General features: G+C 42.6%; 1 protein-coding gene across 1 annotated transcript in view; it reads left to right on the top strand.

Moving 5' to 3' along the window:
- Positions 1-26,294, top strand: part of LOC149461813 (leucine-rich PPR motif-containing protein, mitochondrial-like) — a 115,266-nt gene extending 88,972 nt beyond the window's left edge. Inside the window, exons 11-15 of the mRNA XM_089677848.1 lie at positions 3,022-3,137; positions 11,583-11,654; positions 18,278-18,362; positions 24,157-24,299; positions 26,100-26,294. Of these exons, the coding sequence (XP_089533974.1) occupies positions 3,022-3,137; positions 11,583-11,654; positions 18,278-18,362; positions 24,157-24,299; positions 26,100-26,165 (482 nt within the window). The 3' untranslated portion in view covers positions 26,166-26,294. The remainder of the gene's footprint in view (positions 1-3,021; positions 3,138-11,582; positions 11,655-18,277; positions 18,363-24,156; positions 24,300-26,099) is intronic.
- The last annotated feature ends 1,465 nt before the right edge of the window (positions 26,295-27,759 follow it).

Genomic DNA, 27,759 nt, shown 5'->3' with positions numbered 1-27,759 from the left:
CTTTATATGTTTTCCCCTCTCCAATCAACTTTTTAATCAAGGTACGCTGTTCTTCTGAACAATGTCTAGAACGACCCATTTTCCTCAGAATTTCAGAAAGAAATGCACTGTAAACAGCATGTACAACATTTGCTGCCTTCCTTCCTTAAATAAGGGCAATAATTGCCACCTGTTTTTCAAAGAATGAATGACCTCACTAATAGAACTCCACACTGCTATTATTTTGAACATGCCCCTTTCAATTAGTGATTCAATTACACAGAATCAGCAGCATGCATGTCATGACTGTTGGGTCTGTTGGATTTCTATTACTCTACTACACCTGCTAGGAAATTATTTGCCATGTAGAAATATCATTTCTACCAAAAACAGTGATTGATCAGGTTAGTGATGTCTGACTGCTATTATTTTGAACACAACTGTGTGTGTATATATAGATATAGAGAGAGAGAGAGAGAGAGAGAGATCTATCCATTGTTGGTTGTCTGACCTTTTTAAGACAAATGAACAATGAAGTGTGTGTTATATGGGTGATGAAGGCCCCTTTCACACTGATGCAGCACAGTATACCCGTGGGTTTGGTGTGGGTTAGCTGTGCTTTCCCATAGGGTTCTATTGTGTCCCGTGATTTTGGTGCGCTTTATGAAAGCATTCCTGCATTCAGGACTTTGTGTGCTTTCAGAAAGCGCACCAAAATCACGGGACATAACAGAAGTCAATGGGAAAGCGCAGCTAACCTGCACTAGACCCACCTGTTTACTGCACTGCATCAGTGTAAAAGGGGCCAACTTGGTTACGAATCAAACTTTACTCAAACACATTATCAATGGTTTAGGTTTTGAGTATACAGTCTATTAAATTACTTGGAACTTAAAATGTTGTTCTCGCAAATATTTTTTTTTTCTTGACTCATAAGGTGGTGATTAGCATTATCTATCGCAGGTTTTCTTAAAAGAAAAAACTTTGCGGTATCTGTGTATTGCGAACTTGGCCATGTTAACTCAAACCTATTCATCCCAAATGGGCAACCAGCCAACCTAGCCACGGATTCAGTGCCTGCAGTGGATGACAGCCTGGCTTTTCTGACGCATTTCACCCTCTAGTGGGGCTAAAACATCAATTACAATTAGGCCCCACTAGATGGTAAACCGAGGAAGACCGTTTTTGGAGTGCTTCTGTCAACTTGTTATGATAAAGTTACAAACTGGTGGAATACTGCCTGATATTGTGTCAACTTGACTTTAATGTAGAAGTTAACAAACCCAGAGCAAGCACAGCACCCACAACTGAGCTGGATGGCTGTCTCTTTGTGACAGAGAAATGGTGACAGAAAGCGGATTATAGCATGGTCAAACATATTTTTGTAAAGAGCGTTGGTGCTTTAGGGCTTTTTTTCATGATTATGAAAATGTCTTTACTCCAAAAAAAAAAAAATCAATGTGTTTTTATGCCTTCTGGTAAATGTATATTGCAATGTCTTTACTGCAGGACATTTAGGGCACTCTCTCTTTATGCTACCGATATCTTGGGGATCACTTGGAGGAACATGGCTATGGCTGTTTTTGGGCTATGCATAAAGTACATTTCACCCTCAGAATTCTCACTCGCCAGGTCTGCTCCCTTTAAACAGGGCCACATCTCTCTCCATGCAACTTTTTATGCCTCCCTCTTCTATCCTTATGTAACATCTTAGCCTTGCTTTGTTTTGGCTGCTGGCTTTTGCCAGTTAGAAATGAGACAAGCACAGCAGTAACGATCTAGACAAATGATTCATGGAGAGCTGCTCTAGTGCTGGGGTCAGCAATCAGTAGATCGTGGCCAGGTAACTGGTAGATCGCGGTCTGGGCTTGCTGACCCGCCATCCCAGACCATCAAACAGAGTGCAGTGCAGAGGGACTACTTGTAAAGTTGGAGCTGTAGTAGGGAGCAAGAGCCGCGTAAGCTGATGTCTCCTCTGTAGTGCTGCTCCTACGCCCTGTCCTGGTCGGTAGGGTGTAGCACTAGCAAAGTGTGACCCGTTCAAGTGAATGAGGCCACTCTGCAATTGTCTTGCAATCTTGTGAAGTACAGCAAACAAGGGGTTAAACAGGCAGCAGTGTGTTGCTTTCCCACCACCTGCTATAAACCCTTGGACCTCAGAAGCATGGAGTTGCAGGGCACTTGCAGAGTGGCTCATTTAATTGAATAGGTCTTAGTTGATAGGCGGTAGCACCCACCAAAAGCAACAGGGGGTGTAATTTCTGTTGCTGCATGTGTACACCTTTTGGCTGCTGATTCAGCAGCTAAAGGGGCAGGGATTGGCAGGTAAAACGGATTCAACCACAACTTTGCATGTGAACAAGCCCTTAGGGTGTCACTGCCGATTACAACTAAGGGCTCATTCACAGGTGCAGTAGGCACTGCAGCTCCAATGCAAAGCGATCCCAGTATGTTTGATAGGTGGTGATGAGGCGATATGTTGCCTCCTCAATACCTGATTTAAACCCATGATTGCTGTGCAATGCACGTGATTGTGACACAGTAGTACGGTAATTAGAGGTTTAAATCAGGTGTGAGGAAACAACACTGTGCCTGGTGATCTTTGACTTCTCCCATGTTGATCAGGTTGATCTCCACCTCTTTAAGGTTGTCTACCCCTGCTCTAGTGGATTGCCATAAAATGTACCTATGTAGTGACCTCATTTTGTCTGAGGGATGATGAATTGGGCAAATTACTTACCTTATTCCTTGCTCCTGCAGACTGTACAACTGGTCCCCCAAAGCCTTTTATCTTCACCACTTGACCGGTCACAGGCTCTCTGATGTCAACATGTACATGTGTCATGCGATGTAGAGGGGGCATTGCATGGGTATATTTTAAATTAACGCAGTGTTCAGCTTTAAACCCTAGGCACCCCAGCCAAGCCTTATCTGATCTGCCCTAAACTTCTGTTACTACTAATCATGTCTGATAATAAAGATTTGTTTTATGACACATGATACCCTACTGACCTAAGCTTTTCCTGATCTCTTCATTTGCAGCAAGCATTGTTTTAGAGAGGCTGTCCAATCAGTTCTCCGTTTACCACCCTGTCACAGATCTGTTTTTTGCATATCTAAAACTTAGAAAAGTGGAGGAAGCCAATCATTTATTACAGGTAAGCTTTCTAACTACTGGTCGCCGTTTACATTAGTGGAAATAGCTGTCAGCCACTTGTGTGTGTGGGGGGGGGGTTCTATTGCTTCTCGTAAATAGAATTATGTAATATAGCACTACACTAATTTAGTTCATTACATTGCTGTTACATCATTGTGTTTTCAACCCTGTAAAACCTATACAATTACTTTTTTTGTTTAATAGAATGTTTATAAACGCTTAATACTTTGTAAGTAGCCGTCTTCTTGCCCAAGTTAAGTCATCCTCTTCTCCCCTTCCCCTCCCCCTCCCCCTCCCCCTCCCCTCCCCTTCCCCCTCCCCCTCCCCTTCCCCTTCCCCCTCCCCCTCCCCTCCCCCTCCCCCTTCCCCTCCCCCTTCCCCTCCCCCTTCCCCTCCCCCTTCCCCTCCCCCTCCCCTCCCCCTCCCCCTCCCCTCCCCCTTCCCCTCCCCCTTCCCCTCCCCCTCCCCCTCCCCCTCCCCCTCCCCCTCTCCCTCCCCCTCTCCCTCCCCCTCCCCCTCCCCCTCTCCCTTCCCCTCCCCTTCCCCTTCCCCTTCCCCTCCCCTTCCCCTCCCCCTCCCCTTCCCCTCCCCCTCCCCCTCCCTCTCCCCCTCCCCCTTTCCCTCCCCCTTCCCTTTCCCTCCCCTCCCCCTCCTCTCCCCTCCCCCTCCCCCTCCTCTCCCCTCCCCCTCCTCTCCCCTCCCCCTCCCCCTCCTCTCCCCTCCCCCTCCCCCTCCTCTCCCCTCCCCCTCCTCTCCCCTCCCCCTCCCCCTCCTCTCCCCTCCCCCTCCCCCTCCTCTCCCCTCCCCCTCCTCTCCCCTCCCCCTCCTCTCCCCTCCCCCTCCTCTCCCCTCCCCCTCCTCTCCCCTCCCCCTCCTCTACCCTCCCCTCTTCTACCCTCCCCTCCTCTACCTTCTCCTCTCTCCAATATGGGACACAGATTAAGATATTTGATTTATATACATATAACAGGGAATTACCTTGTGGAATTTTAAGGTACAGAGGTCATTGAATTAATCTATAATTCTGGTAAAATATTTTGACAACTGTTAAAAATAAAGAATTAAAAACAAACATAAATCTTGAATGTGCTGTAATCTCAACACCATTGAGGCCTACAACCCAGCATCCTTTGTTTCCTATATGGCTACACATAAAAAAACATACAATGTTTGACAAAAAAATCCACTGAAAGTGGGACCCAAAAAAAGTGAACCAAAAAATGACATGGGAACACACGCACAAAAAGATGCACAGGGTGCATCACAGGTCCCCTCCCAAAAAGGAAGGACCTCCCTGACCCCCCAGGGGTGCAAGACTCTTGACTGGGGCAAGGCTCTCAGGCATTCAAGATTATAATAAGCGCCACAAAATATAGCATAAAACAACAGTGCTGCTGACAGTCCAATACCCCCTGGGTAAAAAGTCTTTCTGTATACACCAGCGCACAACTTCGTACTTTTAATCTTCCGGTCTTCTCATCAAACTGTTTTTAATCAGAATGTGCTACTTTCTTGCTCTCCACATGTGTCACGTCGCCTTTTTAGGTGTGTTTCACTCATCCTGATAGAAGGGTGTGGCAGGTTTTTGGACCTGCCTGAAGACTAGGGAGAAATGTGTGGGTTTCCTCTGGGTATTCCAGTTTTTTCCCACACTTCAAAAATATGTTAAGTTAATTAGCTCCTGAGTAATCTGGCCCTTAAGTTCCTTACTCCCTAGCCTGGGGAAGGGGTGGGGTACTCAGTGGTTGGCTTTGACAAAGAGAGGGATCTGCCAAATCCTTTGGAATCGTGCACCGGAAAACCTTTATGTATATACACCAGCGCACAACTTCGTACTCCAATCTTCTGGTCTTCTCATCAAGATTGTTTTAATCAGAATGTGTTCTATGCCATAGAATATCACACTCCAAGGAGCAGGGCCCTCAAATCCCTCTTGTATTGAACTGTATTGTTGCTGTATTGTCTCCCGTTATATTGTAAAGCACTGAGCAAACTGTTGGCGCTATATAAATCCTGTATGATAATAATAATAATATACTCTCATTTGATCTTCCAATACAGTGATCCAAATCTCCAAAGAAAAAACTTATATAGTGTAGTATTTCTTATACAAATGTGCTACATGTACATCTGGGCAAGATTTAATATTAAACGAATAGTGTCCACCACTTATCCCCTAAATACTCTACTCTTACCCTCTTGGGGTGACCAGTGTGCATTTCACTCCTTAAGCTGTGAATAGTATCAACAAATACACATGTGACCATGCTCCATCCACCACCCGTGTGCGAAACAAATCCAGCGTGCTCAATCCCTTCCCCTTCAGGCATGCACCATACCGTGCATGTCTTGTAAATTGCCTTTCAAAATATAATCTCCTCCCCAGTTCTTCATATGTTCATAGTGATCATACAAGATAAAAACTCCCATAGTGCAGCAGTATAAAAAGATCCATTTAATAATACAAATTGCGCTTACATGAATCTGAAGTACAAGAACACAGTTCAACTAATTCCAAAATGGCCACTGCGTTACTTCCGATTGCATCACAACTGACGCGTTTCATTATTCCTCATAGGCATTAGGCGTCAGACGCCACCGGACTCTAAGCCACATCCCGCCCTCATCCTGTGGCCATATATTCCATTTTACCTTCTGGATTACCAATACAGTACTATCTTACCTTCCTAAACCCTGTGCTATTTAATACTGTGGAACAATCCACCTAAAAGCAATATTGATATTAATAAAACATCAAACAGAGTATATCCTAAAGGTAAATCTATATACTGAAATTACCATCAGCATGGGCATATAGAAAAAACATCTGCCCCCTAGTGATGTAGATGTAAGTAAATCTAAAATTACAAGCCCTCAGTAATATACATATAGGGATATGAGTTAAACAATGCATCAATGTCTATATCCTCTCTACATGTTTTTACACAAAATTAATGACAAAATATGCAAAATTAAATTTAATAAGATATGAGAAAAAAAAAAAAAAAATATATATATATATATATATATAATATAATATATGAGAGAGGGTTGGATATGCCCGATACATACCAGGCACTACCTGCCCTCACTGCCTGCACATGCCTGATACAGCCTCAAAATAGTGCCCTAAAGCTTGGTGCTCTAAAAATTAGAGATGAAACATTTCAGATCCAGTTCTATATTCAATCCCTTAGGGTACATACTGTTCAGCCCATAAAGCCACAAAGTTTCATCCCTAGAAATCTCCCTTTTGCGATTATTACCTCTCCAATATGCCTCGACCTTATCGATAGCACAAAACTTCAATAGTGTGGGATCACAACCAAGTACATCTCTGAAGTGTTTTGACAGGCTATGTTCCTTCTTCCCCTTTTTATGTTGAATATATTTTTTTTATTGACACATAGAAAGTTGGGTACAGAAAAAAAGAAAGGGGGATGACCAAAATAGGGGGATGGGCAAATACAGTGAGAATACTTCAAAGAACAGGAAGTATAAATGGGCTATTACATCACAGCTGCACTTATCCTTAGACATTAGCCGTGTTAAGAACAATGTAAGTACAGGAGGACCAAAGCACTTTCATCCATTAGTCAACCTACGTAAATACAGCCCCAGGAGCACAAGTAGTTTCAAATGATATAATCATGTAGTGCAAATGATAAGATATGTAAGGTATAGGAAGAAAGGAGGAAGAAGGAAAGCAAGAGAAAGAAGAAGAAAAAAAAAGAAAGGGGGGGAACAATACTGGGCACAAGGACTCTAAAGTGGAAAGAGGAGGGGTGGAAAACCAATGGGCAAGAAATTTCCCCATGAATGGAACTGTAAAATTAGACCAAAATGAAAAAGGGGTAGACGGAGGGAAAACCTGCGAAAAGGATGAAATCAACTCCGACCTCGTAGGTGGGGGAGTCTATTATGGAGTTTATCCGAAGAAGAAGAATGTAACCAAAGAGACCATAGTTTCTTATGTCTGTCCCAAGTGTCAGCTTCCTTAGCCTGCATTTCCTCCATCCGCATGATATCATTAGTGGTATCCACCCATAAAGTTAGAGGTGGGGTTGGGGTTTTCCAGAATTTAGAGACAAGCTGTCTCGCAGCTGAGAGAAGAAATCTCAATAGACTAGACTTTTGGGATTTAACAGTGCCAGGTAGGACAGATAGTAATGCTATTTTGGGGGAAAAGAGAAGAGACTCATTATACATCTCAGTAAATATCTGAAATACCTGCATCCAGAATGGACGAATTTGACCATAATCCCTGTCCTTTCCTCGTGACAGCACCAGCATATATCGGTTGAAAAGGAGAAAATCCTGTGAATAGATACTGGATCTCGGTACCATCTAGAGATAAATGTATAGTTCTTCTTTTGAGCATAGGCAGAAACGGAAGACTTGTGTGTAAACAAAAAAAAACATTTGCCATTCCTCGGGAAATCTCAACCCCCAGATCCCTCAACCAGAGTCTTGAGTAAGTGGACAAAACCTGGGGAGTGTGGCGCAAAACAGTTTTATAAATCTGCGATAGGGAATTGACAAAGCGGTTCAGCGCTAAGACAGAGTTTTTCAAATTCTGTTAAGGGCCTGTGTATCTGTTTGGAGTCTTGTATAGTTTTACAGTACAAAGATACGCGTAAAGACGGCAGTCAGTCCATGAGTCCAGAGACACTGTTGCCAGATGGCCAAAAGGAGCCTGTGGTAGGACGTAAAAAAGTACGTGCCGTTGGCCAAGAGAGTCGATTATACGAGCCATAGTTCAAAATGTCTTTGCTCTCCACAAAAGCCGGATTGTCAAATAAAGGAGGGAGGGAGTACGAGTCTCGTTGACAGTACCATAGGGAAAGAGTGGCCACTGTCAAAGGCGAAAATTAAGACATGGAGTGGTAAGTGGCACCATAGCCCCATAACAGCGCCCGTAAATCAACCGGGGACATATCCTCTTCAGTACGTGTGGAGAGTTTCACCAGGGGACAAGGGAACCATTCCAAGATTAGGAGGAATAAAGCCGATGCTTGATATAGCTGAAAATCAGGGAGGCCCACACTTCCATCAGGTTTGGGGTAACATAAGAGTTTGTGTCTCAATCTGGAAGGATGATTTTGCCAGATGAACCTTATGGCAAGAGAACGAAGGGTCCGAAATAAAGCTACTGGGAGTTTGATCGGTATTGTCTGAAATAGGTACAATACTTTTGCCAATATGTCCATTTTTAAAACACTTAGTCTCCCAAACCAAGAAGCTTTAGATGATGCCAAGATTCTAAAGATCTTCTGATTTTGGTGAGTAGGGAACTATAATTAAGGGAGTACAAATCTTGGGCGTGCACTGGTATCTCTGTACCCAAGTATGTGATACTTAGTTTGCCATTTAAAGGAAAAGTTACTCTTAAGAGAGGAAAGGACAGGCTCGGGCAAGGATATGTTCAAAGCTTCCGTTTTGGCAATATTCAATTTAAAGTTGCTAAATGATCCAAATCTGTGAAGTCCATGTAAAAGAGAAGGAATACTGATATGCGGTTGAGTTACGTAAAGTTAAAGGTCATCCGCATTTAAAGACAATTTACAGTGTGAGGATGGAGTGTGGATACCTTTTTCTAGATTTATTTTGGAATTGGTTGAACTAGGCTCTTTTACTTCAGATTCATGTAAGCACAGTTTGTGTTATTAAACGGCTCTTTTTATACTGCTGCTCTATGGGAGTGTTTATCTTTTATGATCACTATGAACATATGAAGAACCGGGGAGGAGATTGAGCACGCTGATTATATTTTGAAAGGCAATTTACAAGACATGCACGGTAAGGTGCATGCCTAAAGGGGAAGGGATTGAGCATGCTGGATTTGTTTCGCACACGGTTGGTGGATGGAGCATGGTCACATGTGTGTTTGTGGATTCTGTTCACAGCTTTAGGAGTGAAATGCACACTGGTCACCCCAAGAGGGTAAGAGTAGAGTATTTAGGGGATAAGTGGTAGACACTATTCATTTAATATTAAATCATGCCCAGGTGTACATGTATACATTATATAAGTTCTTTTTTTTTCTTTGGAGATTTGGATCACTGTATTGGAAGATCAAATCAGAGTATGATATTATTATCATACAGGATTTATATAGCGCCAACAGTTTGCTCAGCTCTTTACAATATAACGGGAGACAATACAGCAACAATACAGTTCAATACAAGAGGGATTTGAGGGCCCTGATCCTTGGAGCTTACAATCTATAATCTATGGCATACAACACATTCTAGTTACGGAAATCTTGTTGAGAAGACAGGAATATTGGAGTACGAAGTTGTGCGCTGGTGAATATACATAAAGGCTCTCAAGTGCACATATCCAAAAGATTTGGCAGATGCCTCCTCTTTGTAAACAGCCAAAGCCAACCACTGTCTACCCCCCCCCCTTTCCCTGGGCAAGGGGGTAAGGAACCTAAGGGCCAGATTACACAGTAACATACTAGGGCCAGATTACACAGGAGCCAATTAACATATTGAAGTGTGGGAAGAAACTGGAATACCCAGAGGAAACCCACACATTTCTCCCTAGTCTTCAGGCAGATCCAAAAACCTGCCACACCCTTCTATCAGGATGAGTGAAAAACACACATAAAAAAGTAACATACTAGGGCCAGATTACACAGGAGCCAATTAACATATTATTGAAGTGTGGGAAGAAACTGGAATACACGCAGAGGAAACCCACACAAGTAAAGGGAAAACACAGACTCCATGCAGGAACAGTGGCTGCTTATGGGTGAGTGGATGGAATCATGCAAATCATTATTTTGGGCCCTATTTGCGTCATCTTTGCATCCAGAACTGCTAGTGAACAGCATGATTTTAGCCCATAATTTTACTGCACAAGTATTACCAACTTGCATGCAGCTATTTCAGGCTTCATAGCCTTCATCAGTGCAAGATATGACTTTACTGGCTCAGCTGCTGCTACCAGGCACCACTAGAGGGAGTATTAGGGAGATTGACAGAAAGCATGTAAACAGAAACTGTAGCGCAGGAACACAAAAAAAAACCGAAAGGAGCCCCTGTTTAATTGAGGAGATCATCAGTTAAAGTGGTTGGTTCTAAAAACTGAAGGTTTTTTTTTTACCTGCATGCATTCTATGCTTGAAGGTAAAAATCCTTCAGTTTGCAGTTCTCCACCCCCTCACCCAGTCCCCACCCCCTTTCCCCCAGCCCTCCCAATACATACCAGAGCCCAATCTCGATTCAGCAATGTGCATGAGAACAGCAGCTCTCCTGGCTCTCTTCTGTCAGTTGTAGTCAGTGAGGAGGGAGCGGGGAGCAAAGCCGAGCCGCGTTCTGTCTCTTATGGGCACACAGGTGGCTCAAGAGCGAGCACACATGTGTGCCCCCCATAGCAAACGGCTTGCTATGGGAGCGTTTGGCAAGTAGGAGGAGCCAGGATCGCCAACGGAGGAGCCAGTAGCACTGAAAAGAGGAAGATTTGGGCTGCTCTGTGCAAAACAATTGCACAAAGCAGGTAAGTTTAACATGTTCATTATTTTTTATTTGCCTTTACAATTACACCTGGGCTCATTTAGTTTCTTGCAGCCTATAGCTTTAAAATCTCCGCTAAGTGTACCGTTACCCTTTAGGATGAATTGACCTGCTGACTTGAGCACAGCTGCAGTATTTTCTGGCTAGCGTTCGCAGTTCACTGGTTCGATTTTTGTTTGTCTCGCTTTAAAAGCCACAACAGCTGTCCTGACTACTGCATACAACATCGTCTTATCACTGGTGATTATGCATCATTCTGTAGTGTAGGACAGACACTTGATTTCCACAGCTTGTCATGTAAACTTTTTTTTTTTTTTTTTTTTTTTCCCCCCCCTCCCTAAGTTCAACTTTTGTCTCTCTCTCAAGAACTGACTGTTGCATTGAAAGCCTTTTATAAAACAGATTGAAATCAGTCCTTTTGTATGCATAAGTGTAGGTAATTATACTTTAAAGAGAACTTGCTTTGTACATTTTAATTTTTATAAAGAAACGAGCAGTTATCTCCCTGACACCTTATTAAATGTATAATTAACCTTATGATCCCAAGCTCACTTATGAATGCTTGGCAGTATAATTGGAGACGAAAAGAATTCTCCCCCCCCCCTCTCTTTCTTTTCCAGTTCTAAACCTCAGTTCTTTGGTCTGCCAAAGCATTAGTTTATTTTTTTTTTTTCCTTTTAAACAAACCTGCAGCTTGCCGTGCCAAGGACAAATTTATGACAGATTGGCATGATTAGGCAGCTACTGTATTTCTTTGTAAGCTGCTATTAGGCAGTAATGATTCTTTACTGAGCTTTTAATCGTTTCTCTTGTAGTTGATGTCCCTTAGTATTCTGCATTAAAAAAAACAAAAAAAAACTTTGATTTAATTCTAGCAGTTTAGCACTTCTGATGACATTTCTGTTCTCTGCTCTTCTCTACAGAGATGCAGCGCTATTCTGGAACAAGTTGAATTTCTGTGCCAACACGTTTCAAACAGAGCTTATGGCGGTCAGGTATGGTATATTTCTGTATATACTATAATATTCTGCTGTGTTGTACCATCACTACATGATACAGCTTTAAACGATAAATAAATCCACTTTAACCAGTTAAAAGTAGTTGCAAACCCTTACATATACCCAGTGAAGTGACTGGCCTCAGGTGATACACAGAGATGAAACAAATCTGCCTACATAAGTTAGACCTGTTTGTATGTTATTCTCTATATCAGTTCAAAGTGCTGAATTTATAAAGCTTGTCTGAGAGTTCAGAAAGAACAGACGGAGAACTGAAATTGCACTCTGCAGAGCTCAGTGAGGAGAACTCTGAGAGCTGATTGGAGGGAAGGGACACACCCCCCTTCATACAGCTCACAGGAACAGAGCTGAGGCTGTCAATCTGCTGGAGGTTCCTCCCCTGTCACCATTTTTCTCATGGTGTCTGGAAATCTTGTCAAAAGTGACTGGTGCAGATAGAAGGAAGCAGCGGGCAGAAATGACACTTAGTGCTCTGGATTGAGACAAGTACTCACTATAGAAGGATATGCTTTATTCCTATTTCATGTCTGAGGTTTACATCCACTTTAAGCGGTAATATTATTATTATTATTATTATACAGTATTTATAAAGCGCCAATAGTTCGCTCAGCGCTGTACATTACAGAGGGGGACAGAACATGTGACAGAGCAATACCAATACAATGCAAAACATGAGGGGATTGAGGGCCCTGCTCTTTCGAGCTTACAATCTAGGAGTAATAAAGCCCAAACCAAAAATTTTATATATTGCAGCTTACCAATCCTTAAATTTGGTGGCTGCATTCGTTTTTTTTTTTTTTGTTTTGTTTTTTTTTTCTTTTTTAGGCTTTTCCCCTTTTTCACCTGGTAATCCAACCAGTAACCTACCTCCTGTATTAGGCTAGGTTCACACTATTGCAGACCCTGCATGCCACATGTGTGGGCACAGCAGCCCATTCATTTGAATCGGCTGTTGTACCTGTGTTTCTCACAGGGAAAATCCCTGACCCTTTTTTAAAATCAGAGCCGGAGGGCAGCTGCAAGAATCCACATGGTGCTGCGGCCCCGTGCGGTCTCCCGCACCTGAAAATGAGCTGCGTTTTTAAGTACGTGGGAGTGCCTCTAAGAATTAATGGTACTCTCCTGCGTCTGCTAAAGAGCAGCACAATTTTGCCTGTGGGTTCAGGAATGCATGTGATTTACATGCGTACATGCAATAGTGTGGACCTAAGTTTAGAGCAGCCTTTCTCAACCAGGGTGCCCAGGCACAGTAGGGTGCCTTGAGGTTTCTTCAGGGGTGACTTGGCAAAATGTCTAAAAATTGCCCAAACCTTGTATACAAGCCAGTGGGTGGAACAAGTTACACAAAGTCACATGTTTTCATTATGCACCATTACGACCTTCTAGCTGCCAGCGTCCTGACAACCAATGACATCATCAGTTTATAAGGAGGATATCAGCTGCCTGCACAGCACATTGGTTTGACCCTCCCCTGCCCCTTTTTAGAATGGGGTTCCTCAAGACTGTCCATAATTTTAAAGAGTGCCTTGACTGAAAAAAGGTTGAGAAACACTGGTTTAGAGTGTCTGCACTCTGGATGAATGAGCAACAAAGACCCCTTTTGGACAGCAGCATTGTCAGTCTGGGGGGGGGGGGGGGGGAGTGTTAGATGTACTAAGAAATTGAAGCCAAACTCCAGCCAACGCTTTCTAAGCAGTTATTTCCCTTTGGGATAAAAGATTTCAATAAATGAATAAAAGCTGAACATTGTAAGCACTCCTGTCAGCGGTAAATGGTTTTTCTCAAACCTATAACTACTGTAATTGTGGGACAGCTTGTTCCGTTAAAAAATAACAGACTTACTGACTGGATCACCAGGTGAAAATAAAAGAGCTTAAAACGGAAACCTAATGCATCCACCACTTCTAAGGTTGATTGGTAAGCTGCAATATAATGATGCTTTTGGGTTTAGTAACGGTTTAAGGCCTCTTTCACACTGGCAGATCTGCATTTTAGCTTTTCAAACACAAAAAAGTGATCCAGGAAATATAAACAACTTTATCCCTCCCAGATCACATTTTTCTGCGTTTGGATATTCTTGATTTAGCTGAGTTTAGGTGGGTCTGCATGCACATCCATGCTTATTTTTTCATTTGAAGCATCTAACCGGATCCTGAATGCACAGAATTTAATTTTCTCTAGATGCAGCTAAATTGACCGCACCTTATTGCAGTCAGTGTGAATGGCACGTCTATAAAAACAGGTTTGACAGTGCCAGTGTGAATGAGGAAAGGATATGAACCAATCCTAAAATATACTTGTTTTCTTCTTCAGGAGGGTTTCTGTGCTGCGATGTGTCCACATTTTTGCCATTGGAATAGCAGCTTTAGGCCCCTTGCACACAGAGCCATCTAGCTTCTGTGTTTCCCCTCCCCCAGGTGTCATCCCTGGATGCAAAGGCCCTTAAATGTGTGTACCACTCTCTACAGCATTCAGCCCCATCCAGCTGCAGCCTGCCTTAGACTTTAACAGGTTGCAGGCAGTGGAACTGGAAGTTGTCTCTCCGAGGTGAGATGCACAGCAGTTAGATGGTGTCTTCACCACTTGCCATCCGTCCTATAGCAGAAGTACTGCTACAGGGCAGCAAGGCTGCGCACAATTACATACATATACATGATTTGCATCTCCTGATAGGGGGCACGCACGTGCACTACCCTACCCACGCCACTATTGGCATTGGCGGCTGGGGATGTCAATCACCGGGTCCCGGCCGCCAATTCCCGGCCAGCACTTGGTGATCATCGGCAAAGCTGACAGGGGAGAGACCTGTGTGTACAACACAGGTCTCTCTGCTGTCAGCATGGGCATGCTGTTTTGTATCTCTCTGCAGAGCAGAGAGATACAAAGCAGCATGTCTCCCAGGTAAAACTGCACACAGTTAACCCTTTGATTGCCCCAGATATTAACCTCTTCCTACCCAGTGCCATTAGTACAGTGTCGGTGCTTTTTATTAGCACTGATCACTGTATAAGTGTCACTGGGGATGCCAGTGATAGTCCTCCCCCAGTGTCAGAATGCCCGCCACAGCCACAGTCCCACTATAAATCGCTGATCGCCGCCATTACTAGTATAAATAAAATAAAAATTCCAGTATATATACTGCCACTTGTAGACACTATAACTTTCACGTAAACCAGTTAATATACATGTATTGGGGGGGAGGGGGTTTTAGCAAAGACATATAGCAGAATACATTTTGGCCTAATTTATGAAGAAATTTGATTTTTTTTTCTATTGGATATGTTTTATAGCAAACTATCAAAAATATTTTTTTTTCCAACATTGTCGGTCTTTTTTTGTTTATAGCTAAAAAAAATAAGAAAAGCACAGGCGATCAAATACCACTGAAAGAAAGTTTTATTTGTGGGGGGAAAAAAAGACATAAATTTCATTTATGTAGAGTGTTGCATGACCGTGAAATTGTCAGTTAAAATAACGCAGCACCATATTGCAAAAAATGGCCTGGTCAGAAAGTGGGGTAAATCCTCTGGAGGGCAAGTGGTTAAAGCCCGACTCCAGACAAATTATTATGGATTTTTTTTTCTCTCTCTGTTTTGGATAATATTATTATTATACAGTATTTATATGGCGCCAACTGTTTGCTCAGCGCTGTACATTACAATAGGAGACAATACATGAGACAGTACAATAACAATACAGTGCGATACACGAGGGGTTCGAGGGCCCTGCTCCTTGAAGCTTACAATCTAGGAGGGAGGGGATAGTGGTACAGGAGGAAAAGCTGTGGGGGATGGAGTGGTAGGAAGAGTGGAGGAGATCGGCAGTTAGCAGAGGGTGGGGTAGGCTTCCCTGAAGAGATGGGTTTTCAGGGTGCGCCTAAAGGAGAGGAGAGTGGATAATAGTCTGATGGATTGGGGTAGGGAGTTCCAGAGGATGGGTGATGCCCTGGAGAAGTCCTGGAGGCGGGCATGGGAGGAGGAGACCAGGGAAATAGAGAGAAGGAGGTCTTGTGTGGAGCGGAGAGTGTGTTTTGGGTGGTATTTGGATATCAGGTCGGTGATGTAGTTTGGGGCAGTATTATGGACAGCTTTGTACGTCAGTGTTAGGATTTTGAATTTGATCCATTGGGCAATCGGAAGCCAGTGGAGGGATTGGCAGAGGGGGGTGGTGGAAACGGAGCGGTTGGTAAGGTGGATGAGTCTGGCCACCGTATTCAGGATCGACTGAAGTGGGGATAACCTGTGGCGAGGCAGGCCAGTGAGGAGGGAGTTGCAGTAATCGAGTCGTGATATGATGAGGGAGTGGATGAGCTGCTTAGTGGTTTCTGGGGTTAGGAAAGTGCGGATTTTGGTGATGTTGCGGAGGTGGAGTCTGCATGAGTTTGTTAGCGATTGGACTTGGGGCTGGAAGGATAGATGGGCGTCTAGTATGACACCAAGTACTCTGGCTTGTGGGGTGGGCTTGATGGTGGCATGGTTGGACGTGATGGAGAAGTCAGTGGGGGGGGGGGTGCGCGGGCTGGGGGGAAGACCAGGAGCTTGGTTTTGGAGAGGTTCAGTTTAAGGAAGCGGAGTGACATCCAATCTGATATGTCGTTTAGTAGGCTGGTGATTCAGGCGGAGACTGAGGGGGTGAGGCAAGGGGTCGAGAGATAGATTTGCGTGTCGTCGGCATAGAGGTGGTAGTTGAAGCCGTGAGAGTGTATCAGTTGGCCAAGGGAGGAGGCATAGATGGAGAAGAGAAGGGGCCCGAGGACAGAGCCTTGAGGGACCCCAACAGAGAGGAGGAGTGGGGGGGAGGTGGTAGTGTTATAGGTAACGCTGAAGGAGTGTTGTGATAGGTACAGTGGGGCAAAAAAGTATTTAGTCAGCCACCAATTGTGCAAGTTCTCCCACTTAAAAAGATGAGAGAGGCCTGTAATTGGCATCATAGGTAGACCTCAACTATGAGAGACAAAATGAGAAAAAAAATCCAGACCATCACATTGGCTGATTTGGAAAAAATGTATTTGCAAATTATGGTGGAAAATAAGTATTTGGTCAATATCAAAAGTTCATCTCAATACTTTGTTATATATCCTTTGTTGGCAATGACAGAGGTCAAACGTTTCCTGTAAGTCTTCACAAGGTTGGCACACACTGTTGCTGGTATGTTGGCCTAATTGATGGCTGACTAAATACTTTTTTGCCCAACTGTAGGATGAGAGCCAGGAGAGAGCGGAGCCTCTGAGGCAAGGGAGTGTAGTTTCTTGAGGAGATAATAGTAATAGTTATTTGGGTTAATTCCAAGTGGAACATATAAACCCCAAGCATATGGTGTCACTGCTTATAATAAACCCTGCCAGCAAGAGTGCCAGCCCCTAGACCACTACACTTATTTATATTGTAGTCACGTATGTTGCAATATGTGTGTCTGTGACCAGGATAAACAAGCCTTGCACTGCAGCCTCAGAATCCTTTGTAGGTTCCTGCTTTCTGCCTATGAAGCCATTAAGAACCCTCATTCAATTTTCTAGTCATTAGTGGGGTAAAACCAACATTCGCGTTTGACCATAGTGATGAGAAAATGTTAAGAAACAGGATGCAAAATTTTTTTGGAACAAACCATTTTTTAACAGTAAATGTGGTTTTTGTTCGTGAAATTATATTAATTCTGAAATCAAATGTTAAATGCAAACAACATTTTTAAGTGCTTTTGAAAGACATGCATCAAGTCATGTCATCAATTGTTCTGAGAATTTTTGTGCCAGTATTCATACAAAGGTTTGTCTGAAAAACTACTAGTTTAGAGCCACCTTAATTCTCCATTGTGAGAAACTCTCATCATGCAGTGAAATCAGAGTAAGCAATTTTAGTACAGAAAGGGAGCCTGTACAGCTGTGCAAGACTTGAAGGCAAGGCCAGAGTTGAGTATTTAGGTACATTTTTCAGCAGTGTAGATGGATCTGGGCTTTACACATAAAAGCATATGTAAAGTTAGGTCCATATATATTTGAACATGGGTACAATTTTATTTTATTTTTTTTTCAGGTATTTACCTTCCAGATTCCTAGGTTCCCGCTGCTGTCAATCACAGCCAATCAGGAGAAAGAAGGGGCATGGCCACGCCGTGGCTCTGTGTGTAAATGCAAACAGAGGAGTGGCTCGGGAGTGAGCCTGCTTGGTGCCCCCGTAGCAAGCTGTATGCTCTAGGGCACGAGTGTCAAACTTGTGGCCCTCCAGCTGTTACCAAACTACAAGTCCCATGTGGCATTGCAAGATTGACAGTTTACAAGCATGACTCCAAAAGACAGAGGCATGATGGGACTTGTACTTTGTCAACAGCTGGAGGTCCGCCAGTTTGACACCCCTGCGGGGGATTTAGGCTGGAGGGACGGGCAAGGTGTGCCAGCGGGGAACCCGAGAACAGGAGGATCAGGGCTGCTCTGTGCAAAAACCATTGCACAGAGCAGGTAAGTATGACATGTTTATTATTAAAAAAAAAATCCTTTTCATTTCAATTCAACACAAAAAATATCATATCTGGTACTCAGTCCACTTTAATTTGTTCAAGTACTTTTCCCTGCTAACCTTTCACTTTTTTTTTTATATCTCCTGTAGAAACAACACGTTGACGAGCTGCTAGATATACTGAAGGATCCTATTTACAAACAGGTTGGGTACCAATCCCTGATGAAACGTTACAGTAAGTGTGGTCTATGGCATGCACCACCATTAACCTTTCATGAAATATTTGGCTCAGTGTTTCCAGTTTATTACTAAATGTAGAGATTTCCTTCTTCCAACATTCAGACAAATGGACCAAAAACATGAATAATTTAGTAGTAGGCACCGCAGATGTCCTTTTAGGGGAAATATGGATTCTAATTAATATTACAGTGCAGAACATATATTTTATGCATGCAGAAAACGGATGATGATATTGAGTCATGGTGCTGTTTGCAGTGATTGGTGTACAGACTTGGAAAAGAACAGGTTACTTTGTATTCACTAGTTTATTATTTATTTACATATTTTATGGTGTCATTTGTAAACCGTAGAGGTGTAACATCCAGATAATGTATCGCTGCTTCGTGTTTGTCATCATGGTAAGTACATACATCCAGTATCTGGAAATAAGCACTCGAGCATGGTGTGACTGTAGGAAGGGACTGCTGCATATGTGCTAGGAAAGCGAACTCCATTTGAGCCAAGTGCAATGGGGGTGACAGGCTTTGGGTCAAATAAAATATTATTCCCGCACCCTGTGAAAATCAGTAATGTTAGGAATGGGCACGCTTAGCTCATGTAGTTGTTTTGACGTGGAGGTGGAAAGTGCCATAAATTTTGTCTATTTGCTACCAAAATTACTACAATTTGAACTGTGTGCCCCTTCATTACCACCCAGGTCAATAAAAGTCAACTTAAAAATTGACTGAACCAACCCCCCCCTTTTTTTTTTTTTTTAGTCCTTTCTTTTTCTCTTCTTATTCCTCTTCCCTCTTTAAGCCCACGCATTAATTTTTTGCAAGGACAGTTGCTGGGAGTTCAGTTCCTACTGATGTAGGCATGTACCCCCAGAACTACATTTTCCAAAAGCCTACATGTAGAGTGTGGGCAAGCTCTTGGTATTCAAGGCCACAGTGTTATTTGCTGGGAAAAAATAAAATAATGTTTAAATGTGTAGTCACACTAAGGGGTAGGCCGAAGTGTCAGCTGATTTGGCAAGGGGAGGTACAAAATAGGTAGGACCTACGACCTATGCTGCTTTACCGCAAGAAAATCCTGTCCCAGCAGCAATGTGTAGTGGGAAACGGGGGAGGCGGCTTGAGATAGGAGAGTTCTGCTGGAGTTTCAGCCACTGCCTGTGTTCAAAGTTTGCACATTTGATCTTGTTATCCTGCGATCCTGCATGGGTTAGGGCTGCTTCTACATCTGCGCAGCTTTGGTCTCACAGTGACTATGTAGGAATGCACCATTTTGGTGTCTTGGGCGCATGGTCAGCTGGCACATCTACTTCCTGCATTCTCCTGCTATACTGTTTAGAGATCCTTGGATGTTCTTTGCTCCCCTTGTCCCAGAAACTGTTAACAGAAGGCTAACCCTTTTTCTGGTTTACAGTACAGTTCCTAAGTACCCTATGGGGTTCGTCCCCCACTCATTGATAGGTGCAAAGAGAGTGGGTCAGCGGGCCTTGCAAGGTCACACTCTTAACGGCTCAGGTGGGGGTCTGCAGCATTTCCTTAGCGGTCCTGAATATTGTTCTCAGTCTGTCGCCACCCACTGCAGACTCTCCAGTTCTGTCTAGCACACCTCCATACTTTTAAACTTTCCAGAGGGAAATTTTCAACCACTATGCCTGATTTTATGGATAGGCTGTCTGCCCTGTAGGAAACCTCAGATTTCAGGGAACACATGCTGACATCTTGTGCCAGAGTTCATCTCTAATTCTGCTCTTACAGCTTTTATGCTTCTTGAATAGGAGGATAGGTTTTCATCTGGCTCAGTGGACTTCTCACAGGAGAATGCTCAATCAGCATTTATCTCTCCCAAGCTGAAGGATACTGTTTCTATCAGTATTGAAGCAGTACGCAAGGCTTTGGAGCTTTCTGGGTTGGCCTAACCAAGGGTCACCAGCCTAGGTTCTTTATAGGTGGCTCGGTGGGCCATAACATTCCCAGCACTCACTGTCTTGTTAACTGTCCTCATCCTGAAAAAAATTTTCGGCCCTTCCAAACACTTTGCTCAGCAATGCCCTGTTGAGGAGGGGTTCCTAAAGAAGTGGTCTGTCCCTGTTGTGGATCCAGCCACATCCTACCTTTATAAAAACCCTTACTGTTGAGAATGTCACTTGTTTCTCTCCCTGGTCCTGCTATGCTTCAGCTGTCTACTCCAAGTACATGGTCCTGGACCCTGGGTCCATTTTCATGGATCTATCTGTCTTCTAGCAGTTGGAGCTCTTGCCTTTTGCTACTGCGTGGACAGGTTAGCTTGTATCCTCTGCTGAATATGCAGGATGAGCATCCTTTTGGTACATATGCAAAGGATTCTTTGCTTTAAGTGTTCTTCTGTGGAACTTCCCTACAAGAAGTGTCTTTGGATGCCTTTTGAAGGCCAGCGCAGTTTGCTAACTCCTTGGACACTTACATCAACATAAACAGAAGGAAAGAGGGCTCTTACCCCAGAAGAAGGCAGCAAAACCCTAAATGCATACTACAGTTCCTGAAACTAAGAAGAGTTCCTTCGTTTCTCACAGTAACTTCTTGACAGGGTTGGGGGGGGTGGGGGCTTGTTGGCATTCATGGCCTTTTGGTACAAGACATTTCAGACATCTGGGTCCAGAACATTGTATCTGGAGCTACGTGAGTTCTGGTCCTTGCCTCCATCCTGCTTTATGCTATCAAACTTGCTGTCCACCCCTCTGTGACCTCAGCTTGGTTTCATGACTCTCATGGTTGCCTTCCTTGTAGCTGCCACCTCTGCAACACATGTCTCAAAGTTAGCGACCTTATTCCTGTAAGGAACCCTTCTTGACGTTGCACAAGGATAAATTTGTCTTGCAGCCTAAAGCTTTTTTTTTTTTTTTTTTTATTCTTCCCAAGGTAGTTTCCTCCTTCCACCTTAATAAAGACCTAGTGCTTCCCTCTTATCTCCTACTCAGAAACATTCCAGAGAGATTCCTCTTCAAGTCTACCTCTCAACTACAACTTCTTCTTTTAGACATTATGATTCCCAGTTTTTCATTCCTGAAGATCCTTTTAAGGTTGCTTCTGGTAGCCCACACTGTAATAGTTAGGTCAATGCTTCATAGTCCTCTGTTTTCCAGATTAACAAGACTGTCACCTGATCTTATGTTAATACATTTGTTTTACCAGGCGGATATTCCAGCATCTTCTGGTGCCATTTTTAGGCCTAAGGTCCTTCAGACTGCTTTTTCAGCTTTCCGTTTGTTATTTGGGTCTGTTGGAATTTGTGTTGCCCACCCCTCAGCTGCATAGCTTTTGGCATCTGTTATCTATGACTAAGAGTCTTTGTCCTGTAATGTTCAATTAAGAAAAAAGGATATCTTACTTACCTATAAAAATCCTCTTCTTTAAGTATGTTACTCGACACAGGTCCATCTCCTCTGTTCCTTTATAATTGCTTTCTACTGACCTGAGGCCTGCTGCGACTGGGAGGGTTATGCTACGACTTATCCTCACAGCTGTGATTGCCAGCGTCCAGTCACCTGACATTGGCTGCATAAGCCAGTAATTCAACACTTAGATCCTGTGTCTATAATGTACAAATAAAATTAATTTACAGGTTAAAGTGGTTCTAAAGGCAGGTTTTTTTGTTTTTTTTTCCTTTTTTTTTTTTTACCTTTTAATGCGTTTTTTGCATTAGGTAAAAAAAAAAAAAAACCTTCTGTATGCAGCTCCCCTTTATACTTACCTTGTATTGATACAGAACTGTGCTCGAGAGCAGCGCCTCTCTCCTCACTGGCCATGGAGAAAGCAGCAGGAGCCATTGGCTTTTGCTGCCGTCAATCACAGCCAGAGAGTAGAGAGCAGGAGGTGGGGCCGAACAGCACTGTGTGTGTTTATGGGCACACAGGGCCAGCTGGGGAATGAGCTGCTTGCTATGGGGGCAGTTAGAAGTGGGGGGGAGCCCGGAGCAAGGGACCAAAGAAGAGGAGGATCCAAAACCGTTGCACAGAGCAGGTACATGTCAAATGTTTGTTATTTTAAAGAAAAAAATATACCTTTAGAATCACTTTTAAAGGGGTAGTAAGCCTATGAAAAAAAATGTTCCTCCTACAAGATAGTATCATAATGTGCTAGTATGCACTGCATGCTAGAATATTATGAGGACTTACCTTGAAACAAAGCCTTCCCGTGGCACGCGGTCTCCACTGACAGGGCTTCCATCTTCACCTGGTCTTCCTTACGGGTTTGTGGGCTCCAGCTGTTTGAATGGCCGAGCAACGATGACGTTACTTCCACGCATGCTTTCGGGAGGCATGGTCGCGGCACAGAGCTCTGAAGGAATGACATGAGTAATGCCACTCCTTCTTGGCATATGCTGTGTAACGTCACCGGCTGCCAAACAAGCAGATATCTCCTTAACGGGGAACGTTTAGGAGACATTCATCCTACCTACAGGTGAGCTTTATTATAAGCTTACCTCTAGGTAAAAATCACAAAGAGAAGCTTACTACCGCTTTAAGCCAAAAATCCTTTTGTTTGCATGACAATATCAACAAAAGAGAGCCTTATTTTTCTTTAAAAACAAATGTGTATTGCTTTGTTGGTTTATATAATAATTGTCATTACTTAACCACTTCCAGTCCGGACACGTTTGCCCCTTCCTGATCAGGGCAATTTTCAGGTTTCAGCGCTATCACACTTTGAATGACAATTGCGCGGTCATGCAACACTGTACCCATATGAATGTTTTACTATTTTTTTGAGACAGATAAAGCTTTATTTTGGTGGTATTTATTCATCGCTGGGATTTTTTTTTTTTTTTTTGCTATGTAAATGAAAAAATCCAAACATTTTGAAAAAAAGTGTTTTTCTTATAAAATTTTGCAAATAAATAATCTTTCATCATAAATCTTGACCAAAATGTATTCCGTTATATTTTTAGAAAAAAAAAAAGCCAAATTAGTTTATAACCAAAAATGATAATTTTTAAACATTTTTATTTTTTTTTTTATATTATTTATGTTTTGTTTTTGTTCTGTTTTTTATTTTATTTTTTTATATTATTTATGTTTTGTTTTTGTTTTGTTTTTTACATACTGTCACCCTAGCAGTACAGTGTCACCATGGTGACACTGTACTACTTGTAGGGGGTGATGAAGATTTTTTTTTTTTTTTTTAACAGTGATTGCTTTTACACCCATATAGGATGTAAATGCAATCATTTCATTTCTCTTTCTCTCTGTCTGCATTCTTGCAGCCATTGAGAAATACTGAGTGAGCTGTGATTGGTCACAGCTTGTCACATGGTATAAGGCTGTTGTGAATAGCCTTGTACCATGTGACCTCTGTGATCATTCACAGATTTCACACGTAGTAACCAATGATGTCACAAGTGACATCTTGCTTACTACTTTGCATGTGATCACTGATTGGCCAATCAGTGATCACGTGATCGGGACCTCGTACAGAGGTCCCGTCCGACGATCGGTGTTTCACTGTGTCCGGAGGACACAGCAGGCATCAGATCACAGTGCTGCGCGCTCCCAAGGAGCGCGCACAGCTAGAAAGGCGGGTGCCGTTTATGAACAGCAACCGGCCCCTGGAGTGCCACCGCCCTGCCGTTTATATAAACAGCAGGCAGACGGCAAGTGGTTAAGCAAAGACCATAGCAGAAATGTAGGAATTGTTCTTGTCCATAATGAGTGCACAGGTGAGAAAGCTGGAATGGTTAAAAACCAGTTCTGATTTTTAAGATACCTACTTTAAGGCTTATGTGTTTGTTTTTCCTTTTGTTATTTTTTTTCCTCCTAGTCACCAGAAAGAAATTCGACGATGCCCTCGCTTTGTTCGAGAGCATGAAAGCCGAACAGATAGAGCTAAATGAAGACTCCTTGAAACTGTTAGCAACCAGTCTAAGGAATGCAGGCAAGCCTGTCCCTTTCCCCGAACCCCAAGTGAGTGCTTTCTAATTACGCACACCTCTAAAGATTGTATGCGAATGTTCTGCCTCCCCATAATAAACTCAACACTGTTGCTCTCTTTAAAAAGGGAAAAAAAAAGTTGTCTACTTAATTACACGGGGATTAAATCTTGAGCGCAATTTCTCTATGGGATGTGATGTTCATGTGAAGTGTTGGCGGCTCAGAGCTGCAGGATTAATTTAGTTATACTCTCGGGAGTAGATAACCTTCGCTGGATTATTGTGTTAAAAGCATCAGATACGATCAGCCCCACATCTGCAGGTCATATTGAAGGTAAAGCTTCGCCCACAATCCACTGGGGCTGCTATCTCCATGTTGTGCAGCTTGAAAGGTGGTTTTAATCCCTTATTTTTATTGACCACTAATTGTTTTTTGTTTTTTCGCCTTTCATCTTTTCTACAAAACTAGCAAAAGCTATTTTGTTTTATTTAAATATATATTCATCTCACTTGGCTCTTTCAACTCTTCAGAGCCATGGAGGCACTAAACCTCATATATTTTTTTTAATAGAAGCCTAGGAAAGGGGAGATGTAGATTAACAGTGACATTCAGAAGTCAATTTATGTGTTTTAGGGGAATTTAGATAATGCTCCATTATTTTGCACGTTGAAAAAAAAAATCTTTTAACAGTTTTTCGATTCTGGAAGACAAACACTTGATATGACTTTTACACTTTTATAAATGCTTGCTCTTATGTGTTTTAGCTATTGTGACAAGTATAGAGATCTGTAGATTAACTAGATAGAGCGGTTTTTGTTTTTTTTGACTTAGCCTTATTCAAGCTCCAGCTCAAAGACAACATGTCACCAGCTTGAAAAAAAATTACAGGTAACAGCACAGAAAATTGCAGGTATTTAAAATGCTTGCCTGCAATGTTTTTTTCCATTCCATACATTATTTTTTATTCCTTTTACTATGTGCTGCTAAACTTCTTAGGAAATTTGACTACTTCTGAAGAGCCAGTTCCCTAACATAGCCTTCTCACTCCTTGCATGCATTCTTCTCTTCCCGGAAGTGTCTGTCCTGTTAGTGTCCTAGCACTGTCTATGCTGGTCCAGCTCCTATGCCCCTCCGTACATAAACTTTTATGTAGTAGCCAAAGGAGAAGGTATAGGGAATACTATACGGTGTCACTTGAGTGGCAGCGCAGATTCTGCTGGGGCTGCTAATATGACATCCAAGAAGAAATTCAACAGCAGTCTCAGGACTTTTGGATATCTTAACAAGGAAATCTTTTTTTTTTTTTTTTTTTTTTTTTTTTTATTATAGATAAAACACATGGCTAAAATAAATTACTGAGAAGATTGTTGTTTAAAGGGTTAGTTCACATTTAAAAAAAAAAGACTATATTCAGTCCATGAACACTATTCCATAAGTTTTAAAAATATCCATTCTTTGTGAGTTAATCTTGCCCCAAACACTTCTGATATTTTTCACAGCTCCGTCCTGCCCTCCTTTCTAGGATGGACCAGTCTTTGGGACAAGTACCCCCTATGGGTACTGGGGTGGGGATTATGCGCTGTCCTTCTGAGCCCCACTCATGCGCAGCGATATCTCTTGTCACTGTAGATATCCTCAGCAGCTGCAGTATTTTCTCTCCCATTTCATAACTGAGCTCAGCAGAGAGCACAATGTGTATGTGTAGGGCTCAGAAGGAGGACAATGCTACTTTGGTTAAGAGTTACTGCACTGTGCAAAATATCAAGTCATTTATGCCGCTGTATTATCTCCTCATATGTCGTCCACCTAAGACTTCTATTTGATGTTTTCCAGGAATCTGTACCGTCCTTCAGTGAAGAAGAAAGCTATACCTCCAGTCCATCTGATGAGAAGCATTAGTAGGGGGGGGGGGTTTTCTGGGGTGTTTTTTTTTTTTTTTTTTTTTTTTATAAAATGTTCATGCAAATTGCATCATCTGTGAGCTAAATAAGTTAATGTGATTAATAAAGGTTATTTTATTTCTTGGAATCTGTGCTTTTACTTTTTTGTTAACCTCCTCAGCGGTCTGATTATTTCCGATTTTTTTGTGCTGAAAGCGGTACCATTTTTTTGCATGGAAATATGTAGTTTTTTATTGTAGGCTGTAATTTTTAGGAATAACTCACTGAAATCTGTCCGAACAAGAGTCTAGTAAACGTCCCGGGTAGGATAAAATTTGAAACACGAAATCATAAATTATAGTTTAATAATCATAAAAAATATAATAATAAATTTAATTCAATAATAAAATCAAACCAAAAACACTGAAATTTGAAATACAGAGGCAAATTCGCACATCGCTGAGCAAAGTCGCAAAATCGTTTTCAGTGTCTGATGATGAATTTCCCCCACAAATCATTATCACTCAATTCTGCAAGTGGTTCTGATTTACTATCGCTGTTCTCTAGCCGGTCTAAAACCGCTTTTGACGTAAAGGGACGCTTTTTGGACGCCATGGACTTTTCTAAGTTTCCAGGCAGAAAGAACAGACAAAATGCAGGCAGGGCGCAGGACAAAGCACTCGGGACAAAATGTATGTAAAAAGCATTGAAACAGCAATGTTCTACTATGTAATAATCATTTTTAAAAAAATACATTTTTAAAAAATTTCAAATTTGCCGCCGGTTCCGGCGCCCGTACATCCCGACGTCACAGGGACCGGAACACGGTAGCCGGATGCCGGCATCGGCCGGAGGAGATGGCCGGGGACGCTGCAGGGGACACATTGCGGGAGCGAAGGACAAGGTAAGTGCTGCAGGGACCCCTGAGCAACGCCTCATGGTAAGCCCGAGTGTAGCGCGGGGTTACCGCTCTTGGTACTCAAATTTTACCCCGAGCTACACTCGGGAATACCGCTAAGGAGGTGAAAGAGGTAGATACATACGTACAGTTAATTCCATTTACATTAAACTAGTAAATCAAACACCGCCTTCTATCTGTTATATATGTCTTGGAGGAAAGATAAAAATTGTGCAAAGGGTTAAGCATTTATCAAATTCTCTTTATTGATGGTGGGAAATTTCTCTAATGGTGATAAACAGAAAAAATGTTAATATGGGGATATGTTGAAATATTTGATTATCTTAATTGTACAGTACCAGGATACAGGCTGGATATTCATAAACTCTGGATTATAGACTTGTACGGGCATGTATGTTCCGGTGATTAGACACACCCCCTCTTCAGTCAATTCCTCACTGCCTTTTACTACAACAATAGAAGCAGTGCAGTTAGTTGGTAAAACCTTGGAAGCCATACCTATGAGGATGGCCTGTAATGTCGCTTCAGGCACTGGATCCTGCTTTTGGGCACTCATCTTGACACTGATTACAATATGTATAGGTAGCCACACGATGCTATACAGGTTCAGGACTGTGGTCCATTCCTATAGAACCCAGATGCAGACATCTTTCGGGGGTTTGACCACCATGATGGGCAAAGCCTGGGCCTTAAA

Source organism: Staurois parvus, unplaced genomic scaffold, assembly GCF_062004578.1.
Source record: "Staurois parvus isolate SC_StPar_1 unplaced genomic scaffold, SC_StPar_1.0 ptg000192l, whole genome shotgun sequence".
Taxonomy (NCBI): Eukaryota; Metazoa; Chordata; class Amphibia; order Anura; family Ranidae; genus Staurois; species Staurois parvus.
This window is presented reverse-complemented; position numbering and strand designations above follow the sequence as displayed.